The sequence below is a fragment of the Aptenodytes forsteri genome, unplaced genomic scaffold (genome assembly GCF_000699145.1).
Source record: "Aptenodytes forsteri isolate BGI_AS27 unplaced genomic scaffold, ASM69914v1 Scaffold33, whole genome shotgun sequence".
Classification (NCBI taxonomy): domain Eukaryota; kingdom Metazoa; phylum Chordata; class Aves; order Sphenisciformes; family Spheniscidae; genus Aptenodytes; species Aptenodytes forsteri.
The window spans coordinates 7,776,810-7,801,521 of NW_008795037.1; the positions used below are offsets into that span (position 1 = coordinate 7,776,810).

Genomic DNA, 24,712 nt, shown 5'->3' on the forward strand with positions numbered 1-24,712 from the left:
CATCCAACAGCGTGCTAACGCTGTCAGACTGCAGGTCGGCAAATCCCTGGAGCCATTTTTCATGTGCATCTTAGCTTCGTGCCTTCCTTTACCTCAACTGGTGGGATGGACATCATTCAGTTTTGTCTCTGGGTTGGAGAAGACTGAAGGTAGTCATGAGGTTAAGACCAAGGGGCCCTACGTTTAGATCCTAGCTCTGCCACAGGCTTTGAAGACCTCCCTATCGTGCGTGTCCAGCTCCTGTAAGCTGTTTAATTGCCAGATTCCTGTAGGTTTATGGGAGCTGAGCTGTCATCTCTTAGCACAACAAGCAGAGTTAATGGCAAGGCGTGCTCTCTCTGACTTCAGCTTCCTTTTCCCAACCCCTGCCTCCTCTTGGTCCTACACTCTTTAAGTCCCAGAAACGTGCAGGGTTTAATAGTTGGGATCTAACCCAGGAGCAGGTCCTGTGGCTGTGTCGAGGCCAGCGCAGAGGGTTTTTTTTTCCAGGGCATGTGGTTACTATGCTACGCCTCTGAAATTCCTGCGTGCTTGGGGTCTGCCTGATGCTTCTCACGGCAGCTCGCGTGCTTCCTGCGCACCAGGGGTGGACCCTTATGGCACGAGAGTGCAGGGGGGTGACAGGAGGAGGGGGACTGTGCCGGGAGCCAGTGCTGCAGAGTGCATGAGAAATGGTGCTGCTCCCCAGCTGGGCAGGGGACGGAGCCGGCTCTTTGGACACTGCGTTTGAAAATAAATAGGCTGCGTGATTGTATTAATGTGAACCCGGCACTTGTGGCTCGGGGGGGCTCTGTGGGGAGTTCTGGCTAATTGCTGCATGAAGACACCGAGTTTATTCTGTCGAAGGAAATTCATGGACATAGAGTAACCTTTGGCATATGACTGCTGCATGATGTGACCGTCCTTGCCAAGGGCTGTGACTGGGTGGTGTGTTTGGGATGCTGTAAATTGTGATGATGCTGTAGTAAGGCTTTTGTTCCTTCCTTAACTGCTTTCCCCCTTTTCCCACCCCACTCCTTTCCAATCTGATCAGCACACACTTCTAAATATTCATAACGTGGGATTTGTCTCTATCTGCATGACTGCCGCCGGTTTGAAAGGCATGTGAGAGTGCAGGGGGGGAAACGGGGTTAATCTCCTCCTGCACTGGCAGAACAAGGCTGAGCAGGAGGTGTACAGCACAAGAATTTATTCTTATTTCTGAACATGCCTTTTCTGCCGTATTTGCAGTCTGGGGAGAAGGAGGAAGAACAGTTTCCCTTCCCTAACCGCTTCTTCAGATGCTGATTCACTGTCAGGATGGGGACATGTGTGCACTGGTTGTGTGCAAGTGGGATTTCAGGACATCGATGCCTCCGGGCTTAACAAATAACTCCACAGCGCTTTCCTTGTTGCCAACCTAGCAGTAACCCAGCTGGGTTTGCAGGTCCTCGGGTTTCTCCGTGTCCATCAGCCAGTTTCTACATGGAAGTTGCAGGGTCAGGATGGTGGGTAGGAAGCAAGCAGCGATTAGCCTGACTTGTAACCAGGGCAGATCCTCTGACCAACGAGGCTTTCGGCCTCTCATCGGCACATGCTCTAGACCAGGAACGAGCCTGCCCACCCTTGCTGGCAGCAGATGCAGCCAGAGGCCCAGGCTGCGGGAGGGTGGGATGGAGGACCGTGCCTTCTGGGCTGGCTGAGCCGTGGGTCAGGCTGCCTCTGTGCCCACAGAGCTGCAGGGCCCTGGAGAGGTCCACAAGGCTTGTGCTCCAAGGGAGCAAAATTGTTAGCTTGTCAAACCGGGGCAACCTCATTAAGAGCTACCGAGAGCGTGAAAAGCATGTTGCTGGAGGCAGGTCACTGTAAATGAGGCTAAAGTAGCTGGGGTTTTCTAACAATTAATTATTGAGTAGTTTTCTAGAAAATCTTTCTCATGTTTGTAATTCATTCCCTGCTGTAGATGCCGTATTGATTTATAATTTTTTCAAGTTCCATATTTTGCACCCTCAGGGCCTCAGACAAAAATTAACTAGAAAATGAGAGTAAATTTCTGCATTCTGCCTTGTCGGAGCTTTCTCTCCCGTTCCCCGTCCCCGGAGCCAGTTTCTGTGCTCTGGTTTGGGTTGCAGATGTTGCCAAGCCCGTGTGCCGTGGGTGGCAAGACGTGGGTGGCGGAACAGCTGTGGCAGAAGAGCTGCCTCGCTGACCAACAAATGAGGAAATCGAGAGCCCAATAAAGAGCCTGGAATTGCCCCCAGTGACCTGAGCAGAGCGTTCAGTAGCTGCTGGTGAGACAGGCCTGTTTGAATGCATAAGCATTCCTGTTTGTTTGAAGAAAAAATCCCCTCCTCCCCCAGCTCTAATTAGCTACTCTCTTCCTTTTTTCTGCCATGAATATAGAGGGTTTGTCACTGGAATGAAATCTTAACAAGATGCATGTTCTTCAGCTTGCAGCTGATGGAGGTGATCTCTGCAGGTGGTGTGGGGACTCCTGTACCTGTTTTCTGTGTTTCCTTGCCCGATCTTTGGTTTTGCTGTTGTGAGTATGGCTCTTCCTTACTCTCTGGTTCATCTTTTTTCCTCCAACAGAGTGACTAAAGAAGTGGACTCAACCTCAAAAGAAGCTAAATCTTTTCTGAAGCAGCAAGAGAAACGGCAGTCAGCAGCTCCAGCTTCCCTCCCGACAGTCTCTGGGTGAGTATGTGGTTTCTCTGCCCAGGTATGGCCCCTTAGTGAGAAAGACGGCGCTCGAGCCTATAGAGGCTCTGTGGTATTTAAGCTAATGGGTATTTGTTTTCTGCAGGATTTCGGTGGGAGCAAGACTAGGCCTGGAAGGTGTGACAATTTGGGGGGGAGGGAAGCGGGGGAAGCAACCCATGAGTCCCAGTGACTCACTTCGTAGGTTCAGGCTCGAATTTCTCAATCCCCATAAATCATTCATCCTAGTAAGGAAATATTGTTTTGAATGTCTTGAGCAGCTTGATGAAACTGCAGTTAACCAAGGAACATGCCTGAGATTGCCTGCAGTTCCTTTGAAGGGTGCTTCTCTGGACCATAAAAAGCCACAACAGGCTGGGCTGTGATTTCTTATAAACTTTGGGGGAGCATTTGAATGAGAGATGCTTCCGCCTCTGCGATGTTCTCTAATAGTTCGATGTGGATTTGTCACTTTCTGTTCAAGCTCTAGCACCTAATTCTGAGATTATCATAATGCTTGTCAAAGATACAAAGAGGTCAGGTCGCCTGTGCATCTGACATGCCACTCTGTGTGGCTCTTGATGAGCTTGGGAGATCACCCGCTTATCAGGAATAGAGGAGATGCTTCTGTGTTCCAACAATGATTTTTATTTAAGTCAGTCATTTGCATTTATATTTGAAAGACATAAGCTGCCTACGATTTGGTCACATAGAAACAAGACCCATCAAATAAATACATTGTCCTTCCCATCTGCTGAAGAGCAATTCTCCAGTGTGAGTTAAGGCTGCCTTTCCCTGAGATAGGCTGTTATTCAGTTGCTGCAGCTGGATTGTCACTCATTTCTCCAGCTAAGTGTTGCATGGCTTGTAGTTAGATCAGGGTAGTGAAAGCATTGTGTGTGTGTGCGTGTGTGACTCTCGACAGCTGCTGTTCCCAAGACGAATGAATGCATAGATGAGCATAGTCTTGTTGCTGTTGTTCATGCCGCACAAGGGTTCGTCCCTGCAGAGCTCATTAGTTGTAACCTAAGTGTTATGTATGGGGTTTTGTGCTGAGAAAACTTGCCTTGAGTGGGGCTGGCGTTCTATCTTCAACTTGGCTGGCCACAGAGGTGGTTTGGGTGGCAGCTGAAGCTAGGGCAGCTCCTTGTCGTGCACACTTCTGGTGGTCCCGTGCCTTCAAACCTGCCTTCCAGTTCCCCCAGCAAATGCCCTGCTGCTCTGAGTGCAGGCAGGTTTGGTAGTTCACTGGGAAAGCCCCATGGGCTGCTCACCTTCCTGCTCTGCTTGGATCCGTGTTTCCTCCTCTATCTTACTGGCCCAGGGGAGGAGGCGGATGGCCAGCAGGCCTGCACAGCCTAGTCACTACGAAGGTGCATGGCTGCTTGTGCTGGAGCTCTGATTGCTCAGGAGAAACAGCCAGAGCTCAGTTTGAGTTAACGCTGCAGATACTTGAAGTGAAGAATCTACATCAAATAAGGAATGAGAATCAATATAAGAAATAACGAGTTCGAGGACTCCTTTAACTTTCCTCCAGTGTGATCATTTTGGAAGCAGCTTAATTAGGTTGTCATTCAGCTTGCTGATGTGTGATGTCCTACTGACAGTTGCTTGCCCAGAATATGAGGTGGCCTGGCTGCAGGGAAGGGAGGGGAAAAATACCCCGGGCTTATATGCCTTGCCTTCCTTCAGAGCAGCAAACCCTGATGCAATGCAGCCCCATGTGCCTTCCCTTTTGCAACCTGCTGCAGAATATCCTGGTTTTGTGCAGTGATACTACAGCAGTGATAGTTTGATCAATGTATGGAACAGCCCAGCGCTCTTGAGAGTTTAGCAGGAGACTGTCTGGGGCAGCCTGGCCAGCGTGTGCCCTCTGGTCCCTGGGCTCCAGGGAGTTCTCTACCTTGGGATAGTGTCCGAGACTGATCCCTGAGACTGCCAGTGAACATGCTTGCCTTTGGGCTTGGGAGGGTGCTTCCAGCTGGGAAGTCAGCCAGGGTATTTTCAGGTGAGAAAATTACTAAGAGGCTTGCAGTGTTCCTTAAAGCCAGAGGCGAGTCCCTTATGTTAAGAAAATTACAAAGGTCAGGTTTTAGACTTGGAGCCAAGCTATTGTCCAAGCCCTGCTCCTCTGGAGCAAAGAGCCACAAGCCTCGGTGACATGCCAGAGCAGCGCCTGGGGACCGACGGGGCCTGGCGTAGCCTGATGGTTCTTTGCTGGTGCCCTTTGGCTACTTAAAATGCAAGTTTTGGGGGAGAGGGTGCATTTCTCCCTTGTGCGTTACAGAAGAGCCCCAGTCTGGGTCAGGATCACTAGAAGGCACTGAAAAACATGTGATTCAGGATCCTAGACATGCCTGTGGACACCCACTGTGCCGTGAGCCATTGTCAGCCCCCAGAAGCTTTGTCAGCTATTTAAAAAAAAAAAAAAAAAGCCTTGCCCTGCGTGCAGGGGATTCAAGCAGCTAAGGGTGGCCTCTCCATTTGGCTTTCCTTTCTTCACCTTGCAAGCAGCTTGCATTATTTCTGGATGCAGCCAGCCTGCCCTGCATTTATTTAATTTCCCTTCTCTAAACAGATAGAAGTAATCCAGGAAAGCAGCGGTCACAAAACCAAACATCCGGTTCCACATCTCCACGTTACAAACCCTTGCAGCCTAACTGGTCCAGGGGAAGGGATGTTTGGGGCTGAAAGTGCATTTCCTGAATGTGTTTAACATCCATACCGGATGCGCTATAAAAAGCTAGATTTGTGCTTGTGAGGAACGTGGGGGTGGTTGGAGGAGAATAACTTAAACACTTAGTTGTAATTAAAGCCAGGAGTACAAAACAACCCACCCGGTTCTCTCAGCAGGGTTTACTAGAAAGGTCAGAAGCCCCTGGTTCCCAGGGATGTGATGGTTTCCCAGCCTTCCCATTATTCCCATCGTGTCCCTCCGTGACACCCAGCTAGGCAGCGGTCTGTCAGCAGTGGGTATCAGTTTGTTGGAGGGGTTTGGGGCTGGTACTCTGTTCCGGCTGTGTTTCTTGGGTTGTGTTAGGCTCTCACTGATGCTGTCCGGTATCAGATGTGATGAGGGGATCCACTGATCCCTTCTAATTTGCTGTCACAAAAAATGGGTGGAAGGCTCCTGGCATTCAAAATGCCCTCCACCCACCCCGCTAAGCCTTCTTGCCTGTCTGTGTGTTTTAGGGCCCGTTTCCTATCCTTACCACTGCTCCAGGGCCTTTTGGGGGCAGCAAGAGTAGCTCCTGGCTGTAAATGCATGACCTGATGGAGAGGTCACTCAGCTCTGTGGGCGTCCCTGGTGCTCTGAGAGCTGCTTTCTCCCCCCTCCCCGGGCCAGGCAGGATCCACAAGCTGGGTCCATCATCCTCCACGCTAGTAATCCTATTTTACAGCCACCATTTCATATTCAGAGGATGTTAAAGCAAATGAAATCCTCCGTGCAGCTTACTGCAGAATGACTGTGTGCGTGTACTTGTGCACATGTGACTTGAGACACAACGGGGGGGTTGAGCTACAGGCTGGGAAATACCTGCACAGACCCGAGCCCTTTGGTGTGAGCGGCTGCAATCTGCCCGTTGGTCCTTGACGCTTGTCAAAGCACAGCAGCGTTGCATAGGGAACAGTGCTGCTGTAGCAGTCCTGAAAATGAAAAAAATGTAGTCGGTGGATCTTATTTGAGATTCCCCTCTAGGCAGCTGTTTCTACACGGCCTGAACAGGAGCCAGGAAGAAAAAGGGAGGTTTTTCACTGGCTTTGTTCTTGCCTCTGCTTATTACCAAAACCATTTGTAATTAAACGTGGACTTGCTCACTCAGCCCAGCTGTTGCTTTTCTGTTTGATCCTGCCTGAAATTACAGTGGTGGATGTGTGACCTCCTAGGCCTTTTCATGCCTTGTAGGATGGTATAAACACAGGGTAAAATTTGCCTTTGAAGCAAGCAGGCACCACTCCCACGGAGTTCAGGAGGTGCGGTGCTTGCTGACCCCTGGGCTGAGTTTGGTCTGCGAGGGTTTGGACCTCAGTGCAAGACCCGGCAGGAAGAGGCACTGCAAGAAAGCTCTGACCCAGAGACACATACTTGCAACCTGCACAAAGAAAGCAAGATAAACTCTAGCCTCTTCATCATGGATGCTTTTCTCCCTTAGTCTACAGCAGAGCAGTTCACGTGGACTGACCATGACATGGTGTGAAAAGCTTCAGGCCTTTGCTTTTAGAGGTCATTTACTCTGCTGCATGCTAATGTTGGACTAGAGGCACTCCAGCAGGAAGACATCTGTCCGTGGCTTCTCTCCCACCTTCAATGTGCAGGAGGAGGAATGGTGGCAGTCTTTGTGGGAGGATATGGATGGTGGGAGAACCTAGAGCCTGTTTGCAGCATCCTGACCTGCTACTGTTACTAAGCTAACCTTCCCCTCAAGCCTGGCTACTCCTAGGAGCTGCTTTGCATCCAAAGCTTTTTCTTGCAGAAGATGCCCTCTCTGCATGAGTTGGCTGGAGCTAATTGGATCCCTTTGCTGTCATGGCCAAAACTGGTTACTTGAGATCTTAAGTGGACACTGGTGAGATGGGCGCAGGCTCTCAGCTTCTGTAAACCTCAGATGATCTAGAGCAAGTGCTGCAGCACTCGCATGCCTCCAGGGAGCAATTTCGTTTCACAGCAATCCCACGGGCTTTTTTTCTTCAGAAAGCAGGAATTTACAGTCCAATTTCAGCTCAGCATCAACTGCAAGCTGTTATTTAGCTAACACTGATGCACATTTTGCTTATATGGGCTGAACAAGGATGCAAATAAAACAAGTAATCAAGACGTTTGGGGGAGTTGGAGATGGGGGTTTTTCCAGTAGTCACTTAAGCAATTGAACAGCTCTGTTCTTGCTGGAGATTTCAGGGCTTCTCAGCTTTCTCCTGCGCTTCCCTTACTGTGCTCCAGAGAGTGCTGTTCTCCCAGACGGAGAGATCCAGCCCCTTGCACCATAGCCAATTGTCTGGGTGTGAGTAGTACATGACATATTTTTCTGTGCACAACAAGATGAACCATCCAGGGGCAATATTCATATGCCCTAGAGCTAGTTTTACTTATTTCCTATTCATACACTTTGGTTGTGAAAGATTAAACGTGGCGGTAGCTGTTCCAAGTGAGTAATTTCTCTTCAGGTCTTAGATCCTTTGTTGTTTTTATTTTTGTTTTAATTATTCATTGTTAGTGTCTACTGGTTTACGCATATCCACTCTTTGAATCAACGTGGTAACAAGGCTGGGTGATTTTTTTCGGAGTATCTTGGTTTTATTTGCTAGGTGGACTGAAGTTAATTACCCTGTGGGGATCGGTGTGGAAAGGTGTTTGTATGTGCAGGGAAGGGGAGGTTTGCCATTAGGAAAAATGATGGCTGGTTCAGTATTGAAGAGAAGGGTTTCCATCAGCCGTAGTAAATAAGATGCTGATTGCTGCACACTTGTAAAGCATGCCAGACAACCTTATCCTCTGAACATCTGCCTCCCCTCTTGAAGTCAGCGTGGACTGAGCTTCCAGTGTCACACGAAATCAGGCCCCTTGCAGAGCCCGCAGCAGTGAGGATGCCGATCTCCGGCTGGCGCAGGTTTGGCAGCAGCAAGGGCACTGGCTTGGGCTTCGCAGCCCAGCTGAGAAGCGAAGTAAGTCGGGCTGTCCAAGCTGTGAGCCATGGCCACACTGCCACCGGATCCTGTGCTAGGGAGCTGACCACTGCCTGCAGACAGGCTTATCCAGGGCTGCAGTCACCTCTGAGGCTTAACTGTGGGTGGGAGAGCTCTGCCATTTTGGGTCTTTGCCCCTTCTCTGAACAGTTCTTGCTCTTGAGCCTTTTCCGATAAGAAACAGAGCTCTGAGTGTGGGAAGTTTTGTACCCGCTCTCCCAGACTCAAAGCAAAACATGCACTAAACATCCTTCTTTTAAACTAGTCTCTCAGGAGCAATCCTTTCTTGTTCTCAGGCTAAATGTGTCAATGCCTTCTACCCCAGCCTCTATTTTGCAATAGAAATGAATGAGATTTTTTTTTTAGCTTCATTCTGTGCTTTCCTGCGGCCATGCTAGTGAGCGTGTGGTTGCTTTTGCTTGGGGCAATGGCATCTTATCGGAAAGAAGTTTAGCAGTGCTTGTATGGCTCTGTGCCTTGCTTCAGTCCTCTGTCTTGATGTGGCTAAGCTGGATCCCCAGGCTGGACTAACTGGGATCAGCTGTTTCTTTTTCTAGTCTCATTGGAGGTTCAGCAGAATGGAATCTCAGCTATTTGAGAACTTATATTCTCTAAAGCATCTGTCTTATAAAATACAAACAACCCCCTACCAGTCTGGGGCCTTTGATAATTCCCCAATGAAAGTTGTGGGGCAGTTTTCCCTTAGGGCGGTACAGGTTTTACGAGGGTTGTTTTCATTTGCTTTCATCTCTTAAATCATGAGCATTTCTCTTTCTCCCTCTGTGAAAATGATTGAGGAAATTAACTGCTAATGGGGAACGAAGCCAGCTGTATTTTTATTCCAGACCCCTTGCAAGGTTGCGGAGGGAAACCCCTGTATCTTCCCATGTTAGACTCGGTCTGGCTGGAGTGAGCGGTGAGAGGGGCAGCCTTGCCTTATGCTTAAAGCCTGGGATTGGAGGTGGATGCTAAGAGCTCCTCTTCCCAGCTGTGCCATGGCTTGGGGGTGTGTCTACCAAGAAGATTGTTTCCACTCCTGTCTTATTTTGCTTTTATAGTGCCTCCTTGCATATTAACTGAGCTGCACCATGTCCCTTGAGTGTCTCCCCCATACCAGATGCTTGTGTTACATCCTCTTGCTTTCCCACACTCGTGTTCCTCCCTTTTTCTCACGTCAAGGAACAAGTTCAGCTGAATCATTCTTCATAAAACATGAACCAGCTAAGTAAGGCTGGAGTGGCAGTCAGAGCAGAGCGATGCTCCCTGCTTTCAGGCAGTCTTGTTGCCCCAGGCTTTTCACATACAGTAGCTTCATTCATGAAAAATCACATACTGGTGGCCTCATTCATGGAAAATTAGCACACCGATATTTTCCAGCACATTTGTTAGCCAAAACTTTGATCTGCACGCTAGGTTGTCAGCCTCGTGCAGGACTAGGCTTAGAAAACAGGCATGCCCAGGCTGGCTGGCTTGATATCAAGATGTGAAGTCAAGCAATTAGGGTTAAAGTTACCAAATAAAATGCTGGCTTTCTCCCTTCCTGTCTTAAAGGAGATGTTGGTGTGACTCTGAGCTCTCGAAGGGCGCGTGGTCTCTCTTCAGGGCTCCATCCTCTTTGGATGGCAGTGGTCTCTGCAACTTTTCTTTTGTTCGTTTCCAGAAAAAGCCCGATAGAGGCTGAGCAAGTGACTGCCCCGGCCGTGGGGATTTCCTCTGCCTGTTTCTGGCTGTGAGGATGGTTAGCATGGCTGGGGTTCACTTCGGCTATTGCTGTCCTGGTGTGGAGGTGGCAGAGCCCCCCAGTTCTTGCACTCCCCTTACTTATTCTTGCCCGAAACTCTGAGCCTTGAGTGAACTGGTGCACGGGCTGAACTGAAGGGGCACCTTAAACAAGATCCAGACTGTCTCAAGCTCTCCAGGGTGCTCTAATCTGGCCTGCCAAGCCATGGAGTACTTTATTTCCCTATCCAAGGAGGTTCAAAGCCTTCCTGATGTGTTTGGTTACAGCCCAGTCGGCTTTGCCCTAGAGCCTTTGCCATTGCGCTCTTCCGAGCAAGCACGGTCCTCGGGGCGGTTGCTGTCCCGAGGGAGCCTCTGTGGAGGCAGATAACTGGTGTCGTGTTGGCAGCAGCCACGCAGACGTCCCTCCGGGTGTGCGAGGACGTGTGTGAGATGCTCTTGTACCCGCTGAGGCAGGGAGTGGAGGGAAGTGATTTATTTGAAGTTTCTGATGGAGACCGCTCGTTTCTCTGGGAATCCCAGGGGAAGATGCATTTTGTGCCCTCTCTTCTTTGTTCTCATAGCATCTACTATCAATTATCAGCAAATAATTGTGTATAAACAAGTTTGATCTGACCTTGTGCAGTAGCTTTTCATACTCTTTCAGGAACCTGTACTTCAGCGCTGTTGCTATAAGCCTCCAGGCAGCCAGTGGACAATACAGATGCCTGTTCATCGCCCAACTGCCTGGCTTGAGAACAATGATGGCATTTCTTGAAGTAACAAGTCCTGAGCATGTGCAGGGTTGGATTGTAGCGCTTTTTTTTTTTTTTTCCCCTTTGAGCTGCGGGCTTGAGAGCAGCAGGCTGGGTTGCAGCACCCACGAGTGCAAGCACAGAGGAAACTTGCACCGTTTGGAAAATACTCATGGAAAGAAAGCAAATGGCTGTTCTTTAGGTGCTTGCCTGTTTTGCCTTGTGGTTGAGTATGCATATACTATGCATCACTGGTATATGTATGCTGTTAGGTCGGTTGAGATGCTTGTTTGGCAGCAAGGAGGGGGTTAAAGCGGACCCGCAAAGGCTGGCTGATTGCAGCTCATGGCTTTCATAATGCAAAGCCGGTGGGAATTCAGCCGAAGGCTTCATCTCCCCCTACCCCCCTTCCCTGCTGCTAGAGGCAGGCTAACCTTCCTGACTCGTCTGGAGCTGCGTCCCTGCCAGTACAGCTCACGCAGGGAAGCTCTGCAAAAAACCAGCAGAGGCGTAAGCGTGTGAAAGATGATATTATTAAACTTTCTTGGGAGACCACTGAAAGAGTCATTTTCCAGCGTGGTCGTGCTGTTTCCTTACACGATGGCTGGTATGCAGCATGCCTGCCTCTTCATCTGTGACCTGCAGATTTCTCATTGCAGGACGGCTGAGGAAGCAGCTGGTATATACGATATCTCTAACTCTCCAGAGACTGGTATGCGGGGACGTCCTTGGCTTTGCCGTAGGCTTTGGATGATGCACAGCAAAGGCCAGAAAAACGTGAAGGTGGTTTGCATGGCACCCGGCACGCTGACGTGTGCTGCAGCCAGGAACGGTTCCTGCGATATACACCCTGCTACTAGGGTCTCCATCTCGCCCTATAACGCATGTTTGGCATTAGAGAAGTGCTAAACAGGCAATGCAGCCCAGGGCCTTTTGTTGTGCAGTGTTCACTTTAAGGACAAGCACCATCACAGTATTTTTCCTAATGTGTAAAATCCCTTCTCCCTCCCTGCTGTTTGCAATAACCCTTTGGAAAGCTGGAAGGGCTCTCAGTTTCCTTTCCTGCTCACACGTGTGTACTTGCGAGCCTCGCCAGCACTGTTTGGCTGTTTAGGTTGGGGGGGATTTTTTTTTTTTCTACTTTCCCAAGTCAAAGAAGAGTGTGTAGCATTTGTTTTGGAAACAAAACTGCTTCTAGAGAATTACATGGCCTCTGCAAACAGATCAGTACAAAACGGGTCGTGTGCTTTGGGCTGACTCTGAAGACTGTACAAGATAGCTGTCTCCTTCCTCATTTTATGGTTTCATGGCCAATTGCATTTAACAAGGACTCTTAAGAAACCTTTCAAGTAGTAGTATATTGTCAGCTTTACTGGTCCTACGGGACAGTCAAGGTGCTTAGCAGCTTTCCCCTGGTCAGTGCTGTGATTGCAGGGCAGGGTTTGAATCTTTTATGGGGGTAGAATATCCACACTCAGACAAATGGGTAGGGTTTTTCATACTAACTTTTCTTCAAAGCCTTTGGGAGTAAAAGTGGTGAATATTAGTAAGAGGTGGTTGGTCATAGCTGTTGAGGGACACTACAGAGCTGACTGTCTTCAACTTCCTTTGTTACAAACAAATGTCTTCTGGAAAAAAATTGCCTTCTGCCTCCTTCCTTTAGCACTAGGCGAGCTGGATGGGAAGTAGGTAGCACAGCTGTTAGAAGGAGTGCTTTCCTGTCTCTGCGTGGCACGGGGATCCTTCGGTCAGCTTTACCTTCCTGCTCTACGATCTGCCGTGCTCACGTTGTGCCAGGTCGGTAGGTATTCATGCTGCGTTGTCCTTAGCTGCCGAAGTGTGGGACTCAGTGTCAGGTCTGGGGGAGCTTGGGAGGGACAGCACTGGCACCGCAGACACCTGTAAACAAATAAATGAGTGTCGTCTTTGGCCATGGGATTTTCTGGCCACGCTCTTCCTTTCAGAGGCAATGAGATCATATTGACAGGACTGAGAATATAAATCCATGCAGGCTCTGCCACAGGTTGTGGAAAACCTTGAGTTTGGTGTCCTGGGACTTAAAACCCAGGCAGAAATTGGCACAGTCCCTACACGCGCTCATCTTTGTGCCAGAGCTTCTGCTTTGCTTGATGTATGACATGCTGGCAAGGGCAGTGGCTGGATATCAGCCATTGGAGTCCTGAAGTCTTCATTTTCTGTATCAAACTTACAAAATGAGAGAGCCTGGGACAGTCCTGGAAACTCCCAAGTCGTTCTCCGTCTAAGATTCCTGAAGCAAACCCTGCAGTTGTCTCTTCTCCCATTTGCTGTGCTTTTCCTCCCCCTTCCGCACCTCCTGCGTTGCATTGTAGCATTGATTGCCAGTTAACATATCCCACTCTGTGCTGGGTGTAACTTTACTACAGGGCACAACCCTGAACCAGAAGCCTGGCAAGGCAAGCCGGATTGGCTTTCCAGCAATCCCATTCTCAGGGGGACAGGGAAAGCTTTGAGGGTGCCTCTGCGTTTGGTGGTGGTGGATTGACTTCGTGGTTTACAGCTAGGTAGAGTACACAGGAGAAAAAAACCTTCACAATATGCAGATTTATTGCCACTACCTGCTCTGTAGGACAGACGGCTCGTGGAAGAAGGTCTGAGCCCCTCGTGCCATTGGAAGCCCCCAGAGCTCGGTAGCTGGGGATTCAGTGGGGTGAATCCTAAACCCTGTCTATGCTGGGATGGGGACCTCAATCGGCTCATATACTTTTTAGCCAGTAAAAGTGCAGGGTCCCAAGTCACTCTAAAAGATTCTTTGGAGTCAGATCTGTGCCTGAAATGGAAGGAGGGCTTTGAGTGCAGTCCAGTTTTGTCCACGCTAGCAGACTAAACTGTTGCAAACTTCTCAGCCTGAAGCAGCTTTGGGCAGTACGTACAGCTGCATTGGGAACACAGCGCCTTTACAAGCCCCCCCCGGCCTCTTGCTGCTATTGGTTTTTTTTGAGGAGCAATGAAAAAATGCAAACCCTCAGTGCCCTTTCTTTGCCAGGAGCTGTGCTCTGCAGGCAAGACTCTAGGCATTCTCTAGAGAATTTGAGCCATAATAGTGGATTTGTAATGTATGCTGGAGGTACCGATACTGGTACTAGAAAAGGTGAAAAATTTGGGACGAACTGTCCTGTTTGTGTACCCCCCTGGAGTTGCCCTTTGCCTGATCCTCATCGCTGCGGTGTGGTTCATGTCTTCATCCTGACCGTTGAACGGAGAAGTGAAGGCACCAGCAGGCTGGCTTGCCTGAGGTTACCCGGGAAGTGTCTGGCAGATGAGGTTTCCCAGACCTGAGGCTGATCCCGAGCTTCTGGATTGCCTTTCTTGTAGTACTTGCTTTCCGTGTAGCCTTTGTGTCTGCTGGGTTGAATGCTGCTGCTTTTAAGTGAAAAGTCTGGTTGTACGGGGAAAGAGGTTTTTAATAAAACAAAAAACCCTGTCTGAATTAGACATGCCTAATGTGGCAGGCCTGCAAAATGGGTCCTTAATCAACTACTTTCAGCTACAATCTCTGCCTGACTGCTAGAGCTGAAGGCCAGAAATGCTCCGGAGTTCATCTGGCCTAAACTCCTGCATGGCACGCTTCTCCCCGGCCACCCCTGTGTCAAACCAGTGGCCTTTGGCCTTTCTGGTAAAGGATACTAGCTAATCTTGAGTTGAAGACCTCAATAAATGAAGGATCCTCTCCCTTCTCTGAGGTTAATTAATTGCGGCAGCTAATTGTTGAACAAATTGTTTGAAACAGTTACAAATACGCCAGAACTTCCCAGAATACAGCAAATTGCTTGAGCTCTGCTTTTGTGGGTTTTATTTAGATGTCACTAGGACACGGTTGTGTTTATGCCTGTTTAATTCAGAGGAGTCTACTGCTGCCCCTCTTGCTCTCCAGCTCTCTCTAGGTGCCTGTCTCTGTATTTGAGGATGCACAGTGGCTGATTTATGACATTTACCAGCTTGACCAAGGGCAAACTCCAGAGCCGTATAGCTGTGAGTGATTCATCTTTCCTTCTCATACATGGAGATAAATGTCAGGATGGATGTCAGCTGTCTGGCTGATGCATGAGTGAATCTGGTCTCGTATGTGCACCTTGAGCCGAGAGTACGTGCGTGCATTTTTTACTGTTTGTGATAAACCTGGAAACGCAGATTGTGTTGGAGGAAGAGGGCCTTTTGGTTTTAAATATTGATACCAATATAACAGGGCTGTGGCTGTGAGAATCCGGGAGCCTTGAAGCATTAGCTCAGAGATTGTGCTGAATGCCTTGGGGAATTCAGTGTTGTGCAAAATAAAAGAAAGGGCTTTGCAAAGTGATAACGTGCTTCAGATGCAGAAATAATGAACGAGGTCCTCTTGGGTCCACAGGCTGTGGGCTTGTGGGGCTGAAAATGGGAAAAGAAAGATTCTGAGTCTTAGGAAGAGGCCCCTGACGGAGTTTTTTTATTTACTTTGATTTGTGATGTAACTGAAAAGAAAGCAGCTGCCCAGAAACCCAGGCGCCTATGGATTGATTGCTGTGGAGGAAGAGGTGAAGACCCTGCTCCTTGGAAATGCTCGAGGCGTGGTGAGTTGGATGTGGTAGGTCGTCATCATCTCTAGAGCCTCAGTTCAGAGAGCACCGAGGAGTTCTGCTGTGTGGTTCTTCATCAGCTAATCAAGTTGAACAGTCATCCAGAAGGCACGATAAGGGCTGAGAAACTTTTTAAAGTAACTTTTAGCGTTGTTCTCATCTCTCTGATCCTTTTAGGACTTCGAGCCACATGCAGTCAGAACACGCTGGGTTTCTTGCGTGTGCAATTGCCCCTTCCCCAGCAAGGGGCCCATCATGTGGCTTGTGAATAAACTGTAACAGGGGCCCGCAGACCCCTGAGCTGGCTCCACGCAGAGTGTACTTGCCAGTTCTTGGAGGGTTTACTAGCAAAGGCATAGCTTTGTGCAGGCTGAGCTGTGCTGCTTCCAAATCCGAGCTGGCTTTGTGCCTTGCTGTGCCTGGTCTAATAAGCTTTCTCCGAATGGGATTTGCTGGGTAGTGCCTGTTGAGGCACGCGGGCTGGCTGCATAGCAGTGAGCAGAGGTCTGGTGCTTTGTCTGGGCATTGCAGCCCCCCTTTCTCCTCTGTTGCTGTGAAGATGAGGAGCTGTCTGTAGGATATTTTCTGCATCTCAATGCCAGCTTTTACGTTAACTGGTTGTAATAAGTGTAGTCTACAACATAACTAGTAGTCGATGGTTATTTAATTTTTGCAGGCTGTTCCAGTGTAGGGTATAGCTCTTGCGGGGAGAAATGTTCAAAATACAGGGGTGGTTGTTGATGAGGGTAGCAGAGAACATCACAGCGCAGCTCGGACTCATCTGGACAAGGCAAAGCTGTCCAGGAGAGGGACTCACCTTTTGTCCTGTGCCAGAGGGGTCTCAGCATCTGCTGCATCAGGTAGCGGCATGGGAGCATGTTGTCATGAGTTAGTGTGCATGCTAGTTGCATACGCTGCCCTGTAGAGTTTGAGCACCTTAGCATGTTTAGTTGGTGAAGGAAAAGCAAGCTTATAAAACTTTAGGATAACTATCTTCATGTAAAAAAGCAAACCACACTGAGAGGCTGCAGGGGACGGGGATGGCAACCTAGCCTTTTAATGCAACTGACGTTTCACTTAATGTGGAGAGAGTAAATGAGAGGAAGTGATTTTTCTCTGCCAAGTCCTTTATTTAAACATAAAGGCTTTTCCTGGCTACTTGCAAAAGATACTGTTAGCAGAGTGGTCCTCTGCATGACGCTTCTTTCAGGCTGAGGCTCCACTGCAACATCAGCCAGAAGACCTGGCCGCTGGCTGTTGTGTTTCCACTATTCCTCTCACATCCATGCTTGTTGGATCTTTTTGCTGAGCTATTTCGGTGCACTTAGCTGAAACTAGCCTGACTGCCAGTGTCACATGCTGGAACAGCTCTGCAACAGCTGAGTGCTAGAGCCAATGTCAGGGAAGAGGTGGATGGGATTTACATTGTGAAGGAACTTCAGTCTTAAAGATCTTGGTCTTTCCCAAATGAGCTTGTTTTCCTGAGGCAGGGAAGGTACACCGAGGAAGGATCATTTTACATTTGAACTTTCATCTTTCCCTACGTGCGTGCTCTTGGGCAGTGCTAGAGACAGGGTCCTGGATTAGACACGACCTTTGGACGGCGGATGACTTGCAGTATCTCCTGTTCTGAAAGCTGCTCTACGTGCATGTATATTAAGGTGACTATTAGGATAACGCCATCATTTGTTGCGTAGAGTTGCAAGAAAAATTATTTCATGTCCCAGCAGAGCATCGCTGCAGTCACATACATGCAACTGCTAGTGTCCGTGGTCTTTGCAGTCATAGCTCACTCAGACCTGCGACATTGTGGTACCATTTTCTTCAGCTTTTTAATTAAACAGAGGCTTGAATTTCATATATTTCTTTCCACATTTCTTCAAAGCTCTTATGTTCACCCACTTCCCCCCACTTCAGCTTTCCCTGGTAGATTATAGCCTGCTGGAAAACATAGAGCACATTGTGAAGCCCCAAGCAAAAGCTGACTCAGCGATGCTTCCCATTTAGGCTGCCGCTGTTCATGGAACAGGAGGTTAGCCTTAAAATACTTCTGCCAAAAAATACTGCTGCTGTAACGGAACTGGTGCCCATTTTATTAGCTGCTGCTGTGTCCTTTAACTTAGTTTTTTAAAGAATGTAGTCTACTAGTGCCTTAGCATTCTGGGAAAGAGTGTTTTCTTTTCATATGCTGGAATAACTCTGATTTTTCTATAAGAAGCGTTTTCCACCTCTTCTCCAGATCTCTGGAGAAAGGCTCTGTCCTAAGCACAGCTCGTGTCGCTACTAACAGTGGCCCCTGTCCTTAAAGGATTTCAGCTCATGCAAACTGAAGTCCTGGGAGCTGCTGTATGGATGTGAATGAGCCTTGCTTATAACATGAATGTCAGCACGTGGGTATGTCTTCGCAGGCCCACCTGTGGTCCTATAGATCAGGTCTTTCTCTGTCCCTAGGGACTTCTCCAGGTTGTGCTCAGATCTGCAAAGAGCCACCTGCTTTCTGCTGGGGACTGTTTCAGCTCCTGGAAGCAGGATCAGTTCTGGAGCTGCCAAACGTAGTTCCTGCTAGGAGCATCTCCCCAGCTCTTCCATGCTGCGTGGAGCTGGAGGGATGCGTTGCTGCTCTTCTGTGCTTCCTCTCTCGAGGAGAGGGGGAATGGAAGTGGTGCTGGGTGGATCCCTTCAGAGCAGGCACAGGGCAATACAGGGGAAAAAAAGCCTTCCTTATCATTCCCACCATCCTTACTACCTGGAGCAGATCCGTTCCTGACCTCGGAGCAGATGGGTGTCAAGACCTGATGCACGTGCATGAGTGTGATCTCGCTAATGTGTATGAAACTGGATGCAAACACGGCAGCAGTGCAGGACTAGCCAGTGTAGTGAGGTGCCGCTATAAAGAGAAAAGTGAATCTCATCAAGTTCCTGTGTTCTCCATAAAACAATCGGTGACAACTTGGGGTGATATTCCAGGGAGAAAGTGGGTTTTGAGGAGGGAGCCGGCCAGAGAGCAGTGCTTCGCATGACAATGGTGGGAACGGTGGGTGTCTGTCAGTCCCGGAAATATACTCGAGTGCCCTTTTTCCACCGGGGAATTAAGAAGTTATGCAGACTCGGCCTAGTTTCATTAATGGATTTAAAACAGGTTTTGGCAGAAGGCAGCCAAGCACATCAGGAATGGAACAGAAAATATTCTTCCCGAGTCCAAGAGTCTGGAAACTGCCTCTCACACCATCTAAAGCTAGTGACAAATACTGTTCTTGTTGTAATCTGAAATCTTTCTCTTTTCTCCCTCCCCCACACCCATTGTGTGCATGAGTGCATAGGCTATTTATTAGCAAATTTAAAGCCACAGGCACAAAACTATTGTGGAGTCACCCTAGGACTCCTGCACTGGAGGAGGAACATGTTGCGTTACAAGGTACTTACCAAAGCAGCTGAATTCAGTCTCTTGATTGCCTTGGCTACAGCTCCAGGTACTTATTCATATTTTTTCCTTTTAACCCTTATTTCTTCTCCAGTCTGATCTGCATTTTTGACAGGCAATTATTATCGCTGAAAGAGCTGACAGCTCTGGTAGTCTCAAGTGCTGCAGAAGTCCTGGTGCTAGCTCTAATGAACACAGGTTGTCTTTGAATATTTGGAAAGAAAGGCTGTAGAAAACTTGCAGTATAAAGCTTGTCTGTGCTGGTGTGAGCGGGAGTGCTGAGCACTGCTCTGTTGGGGCAGGACCTACCCTGGTCCCACAGCGCCCCTGAGATCACGGGGAGTCTTGGACCTCAATGGGGGAGCACTTCCAGTCGTGAAAACTGGAGCAAAATGAGGCCAACAACAACTAGACAACTCCTTCTGTAGGGGTTTTCAGCATTTCCCTGGCTCAGTCTTTAGTGCTGTTTTCTAACCCTCCCCGTTTGGGATGAGTACCTCTCTTAGCTTGTCCTCCCAGCTGGGCTTCAGCAGTGCCAGTGCAGATGTACATCGGTGACCCCAGCTTCTGGGTTTGTTTTTCACAGCGGGTGCTTCTTACAAAATTCATCTCATTAGTAGGTGATCTGTGACTTGTCTGAGTCCAAAGGAGAAGCGCGTCAGTGTCAGACCCAAACCCAGGCTGTCAATGTGCGAATGCCTTCCTCCTATACTGGAAGACTGTAGAGACGCTCAGATCGGTTGCTCAGGATGCCTCAGTTAAGCCGCGTTCAAAGTTGGGATAACTCTGCTGTACTGACTGCTGCGGTACTTCGAGACCTGTTGATGGGAAGAAGAATATTCCACCACGATGGATGACGGGAGTCCTGGTGGAAAGCCCCACCAAGGTTTGAACAACTAGCAAACACTGGGATTAAATGAATTTCATAAAGGGCCCTAATACCTTAATACTTGATAGAGACAAAATTCTTTGTGGCTGCAGCTGCAGTTTGGCCGGGTCCTACCTCTTGCAACAGGGGTCACTACTTCCATACAATGCTAGAGCTGGTTTATCCTATTTTTACTATGAGTAGATGTAAGCTGCGAAAGTTGTTTTTCTAACGTGCTGTGACTCTGCTTGCTTCCCCGCCCTTAGACTCCATCTGTACACTTCAAAATAGTAGGAGGAAGAGGGCAGAGAAAGAACAAAGGCTCGTAGTACGAATGGAAGGAAGCAAGGGAAATTCAGGAGGAAATGGACAGTGAGAAATACAAAAAGATCCAGCTGCGCTGAATGCATGGGGCGTGAGTGCACAGGGATGCTTTCTGCTTGGTATTCAGAGCTCAAGACCTGCATTGTGGAGCTGAACTTTCCTTTGAGTCAGTGACCTATTCAGACACCTAACAATGTCCATTATGTACAGTCAGCTTGTTTATGCCCAGTGCTGGGGTTTTTTACCTTTTTTCATGTATAATAAAACAATATCCTACTTGCAAAGTGGCCAGGCCGAGCTAGATTTTGCTGTGTGAGCACTTGACCATCAGCTTTCAGCAAGCATCTTGTTACTTAAAGATTTAAGAACACAAACTGTGATGACAGGATGCTCAAGGAGAACATCTGGTGATGAAAAACACTGTTCTTGGTTGACTGATAGCAAATGTCTCTCTTCTTCAAAGGATGGGGGGAAAAAAAGAGGTAGCGAGAGGTGGGTCCCTGCCTCTCTGGAGCTGTAGTGATTAAATTGGCAGCCTGAAGAGGTAAGTCCAGAACACCACTGAGGCTTGGTGGCAGCGTGGGACCAGCCTGTCAGTGATGCTCGTGCATCTCTGCAGGGCGAGAGCAGCGGAAAGGCGAAGCCTGGGGAGCTGGGGGAGAACATCTCCGCTGTGGAGAGGCAAGCAGTGCTGCTGCAGCCCGTGTCCTTGTTGCAGAATAGGTGGGGCTGTCAGCCCATGTGAGAGCTCTGCTTAGATTTGTTCTACAGCTGCAGAGAAACCAGCTGTCCCAGGTTTAACATACAAGGGGATCCCCTGAGAGGCTTTGTACACTCCCTGTGGAGTTCGGGGCAGCAGCTGCAGAAGTGCCTGAGTGTGCTCTGCAGCGGAGAAATCCTCTGCGACCTTGGGCAGCCCAAGGTTTTAGCCCTGTTACTTGGAAACAGCTCCCACCTCCACTACAAAATACAACGTGAGTTGTCGTCGGATCACGTGGTGGCTCTGATTAACGTGAGAGCTGAAGTACAGCTTTTGGGTTAGAAAAAATCACGTACGACATGACCTCAGCCTGTAGTTTTCTGCACGAGGACGTCCTTCTCAGTTCAGGGAGGTGCTCTTTAACCCAGCCCACTGAGAAGCAACTGTAAGCAGTGACTGAAAGAGCTAGAGCTGGAAATAAGGTATACATTTCGTGGTGAGAGCCATTTGGGCACTGGAGCAAGTCTGTGCAGGTGATGGTGCTTTCTCCTCCTATTTAAAGAGAGAAAGCATTTTGGCAACTTGCTTGTTCCATCTTACGCCCTTGTTTAACCACTGCTCATTCAGTTAGAGCCACTTAGCAGCTTTTAAGACATTTCTTTAGGGGAAAAAAATGAATTCTGCACATTCAGGGAAACATCTGTCATCATTCGGAGCAGAAACTGTAGTTAACGCGGTCCCTGGAGCCTGTGGGAGAGCTCCGGTTCCTTACTGCCGCTAGGCAGTCACTTCTCGGAGAACAGAGCTGGCTGTGAAAGGTGAAGAAGGTGATTTAGCAACGTTGCCCTACATCTAGAAAAATCAAGCGGTGCCTCTTTGAAGCCTCGAACATGTGCGCAGCACATGACACACGAGGAATGTTTTTATTCGTGTTTGTTCTCAAGAAATCATGTTGCGTTGTAAGCTGAGCCCTTTTTAAGTGTCTTAAGTTTGGCACCCTGAGAGCTGGGCTTTAGCAGGCACTTCTGGAAGATGTCAGCCTGTATTTTCCTGACTCAGGTCCTTGCAGTAAGAACTGAGGAATGGAGCATTTAAACAAAAAAATAGAAGCTACAGTGCAGCTAGATAATGTCAATCTTGTCGTTGCTTTTAATATTCATTGCCAGGCACAGCGATCAAACTTTGTCAGTTTTAAGTTAAGCAACCCTTAGTCCTAGTCAGCTTCTGTCTGTCTACATGAAAGGGATAACTGAGCCCACAGCTGCTAAAAGCATCTCTTGATTACTTATATTTCACTAGGTATTTAAAGATTAGGTTGGGGCATAGAGGATGAAAGGGTTTTTTCTTTATCTTTTAATAAGAAACTTGTATTTGCAGATATGAAAGAGACCAAAGACTGAAGCGTCTAACGTGCTCCTCTTTTCCCCGCTGCTTCCTCCAAGCAGGGTGGGGGTAGGGGAGCTTGTGGAGATCCTACAGGGAATAAAACCATGTCCCTCTTGGTCTGCTGCTTACCACAGCCCTGCCCCGGTTCCCAAAATTGATGGGTAAGGATGTGCCGTGCTGGAGTTCTCATGACATAGCCTTGCTTGCAATGCAGGAGACCGAGTGCTGTACATGGGAATTAAATATATGGGGCTCTGTATGCTTTAAACGTGAACAACAAAGGGGAGGATGATCTCTTCTCTGTGCCTGTAATGCGAGAAGCTTTGCAAGATTCCTGTAGTCACTTGCTTTTGCTGTCTCCACTGACTGTCAAACCCTTTTCAGGGAAAGGACGTTTTCATTAGCCTTGTGGTGCTCCAGCCCTTCGATCAAAAAATAACCATCCCTGAGATCTCCAGAAAATTATCTGGCAAAATCAGACAGGACCAGATTAACATTGTCCTAAACAAAAAAAAAGAAAGAAGCAGGGGAAAATAGTTTGGAGAAGGGCTTCCAGCTGTCTATATTTAAAAATGTGGGAAGGGGGGAGAAAGGCATGGATCCCAGTGTAAACCAAAGCCAGCAGCTTTCATGTCCCCGTTAAGGCAGACATGTGGCAGGAACAAAGATGCTCCCCTTGCTGTAGCCGCATGATCATAGGAATGAGTAGCGCACAGAAAGCATTCGCACCAGCGTGTGCTCAGGAGAAGGGTGTGAACGGTTCCCACACAACCTTCTCAAGAGCAGCCTGAAACAGTATTTAGCGTCCTCCTGCCAGCCGTTCATCTTTACGCCGGCAGGTTGAAACAAGTGATGGAGTTGCTTCAAGGGAGTTTGCTGGTGAGCTGGTTGTGTGTGGCATAACAGACTTTAACTGACGTCTTGGGATGCTTGCTTTGTTAATAGCTTAACTGGACATAGAAGGCTCTGACTTTGTGATCAGTAGACTTGGGGGCGTGGGGGAGAGCTGGGCACACCAGACCCATCACCCTCTATATCACCAGATGCATGTGATGTGGGTGAGGAGGACATGGGGAGCTTCAGCCCAAAACTAAGGCAGTGTGTCTGCACGGTGGAGGGTGGTCGAAGTGCCAAGCAGCCCAGGCACAGCGCTGCTTTGGGGACGCAGAGTGAATCTGTGCATCCCGCTGCTGGCATGCTCCAGGCCAGCTTGGGTTTTCCATGTGGCTCTGGGTGCAGCCACCTCGTGAGGGGTGAAGGCCCTCGGGAAACCCTGCAGCTGAAAGTACCCCTTGTTATTTGTCTGATTTTTCATTCGGATTGCACGCTACCTCTATGTGCAGCTTGGCTGAGAAAGCCTGGCCGTGCTGTGGAAGTGCTGGTAACTCAGCTGCGTGCCTCATTCAGATCAGGGATTTTGGTTGCTGTGTCTTGATTCCTTTGCTTTTTGAGCTTATCCAGTTGTAACAGCCTCAGGGCCTGAAGGCAAGAAGTGCAAGGTGAAGAGGAGGTGATCCTGGTAGCCAGGTGTAGCTAGGAGCCAGTACGCATCAGCTCTCTTCAGCCCTGCCTCTGAGTTTGCTGTGAGACTTGACTTCATCTCTTCGTACCGCTGTTCTCTTCCCCCAGGTCCCAGGGTGTGCCTCATTCTCGGCCATGGAGGGCTGAGGGGTTGTGGCTGTCCTCTTCTGGAGTGCGGCGTTGTTCCTTGCAGTGGTTTAACCCTGAGATCCGGGTCACCTTTCCTGGTATATACAGTGTTACCTGTAACTTTGGTCCCTCTGCTCATGTGTCCGTGCCCCAGCAGTCCTTTGCTCCTCCTGAGTTTGAAAGAAGTGCTTGGCACTTCTCGCCTTCAGCTCTACCAAATGTGCAAGGTCAGGAAGCCAGCAGGGAAATTCTGCCTCAAACTCATAAAGCACAGGAACCGGGTAAAATAAACACTTGCCTTTTGAAGTGGTTATTTGTGATTGTACCGATGCAGGCTTTCCCATCTGCTCTGTTCTCCACAGAGTTGAACACGGCAGGGTCTGCTCAGGTAAGCACCCCACCTGGGAGATGTTTCTGTAGGATTTTGCTATCAGGGAAAAGAAAACTGAAGGGGTTTTTTGTTCATAACATAAGAATCCTGCTTCTAAGCTGTGCCTTTAGGCATATATTTAAATGGCAAGAGCTGTCAGTTTTTCTTCCGTCAGAATTTATTCTTCTTGTTGCCGCATTCAAGCGAGGGTATACTGTGAAAAATTACCGTCTCTAGTGGCAGTTTCACTCCGCAGCCTTTTGCCATTCAGAATTGGCCTTGTTTAGCTCTGCTGCTGAAAAAGGGCGTTCAGGCAGTCTTGCTTTGCTTTTGTTACCTCTGTGCGGGGTCAGCGTGGCAATGGTAAGAGGAGAAAGTAAGCTTCGATTTCTCCTTGTGCATTGTCACCAGGCTGGCTGTCAGGCTTTGGGCATCTTTGTGTTCTCCCCACTCTTCAAGGCAGGAGAGTAAATCAGAGTCCCCAGGGTAGGTTTCAGCCTGCAGAGGTGTTTGTGGTAACCCACAAGCTAGGAGGAACCCTAATTTGACGTGCAGACCCTTTCGTA

General features: G+C 48.7%; 1 protein-coding gene across 1 annotated transcript in view; it reads left to right on the top strand.

Moving 5' to 3' along the window:
• The window catches only part of CFDP1 (craniofacial development protein 1), a 70,755-nt gene that overhangs the window by 16,588 nt on the left and 29,455 nt on the right, over nucleotides 1-24,712 (top strand). The window contains exon 4 of the mRNA XM_009276799.1: nucleotides 2,572-2,676. Within this exon, the coding sequence (XP_009275074.1) occupies nucleotides 2,572-2,676 (105 nt within the window). The remainder of the gene's footprint in view (nucleotides 1-2,571; nucleotides 2,677-24,712) is intronic.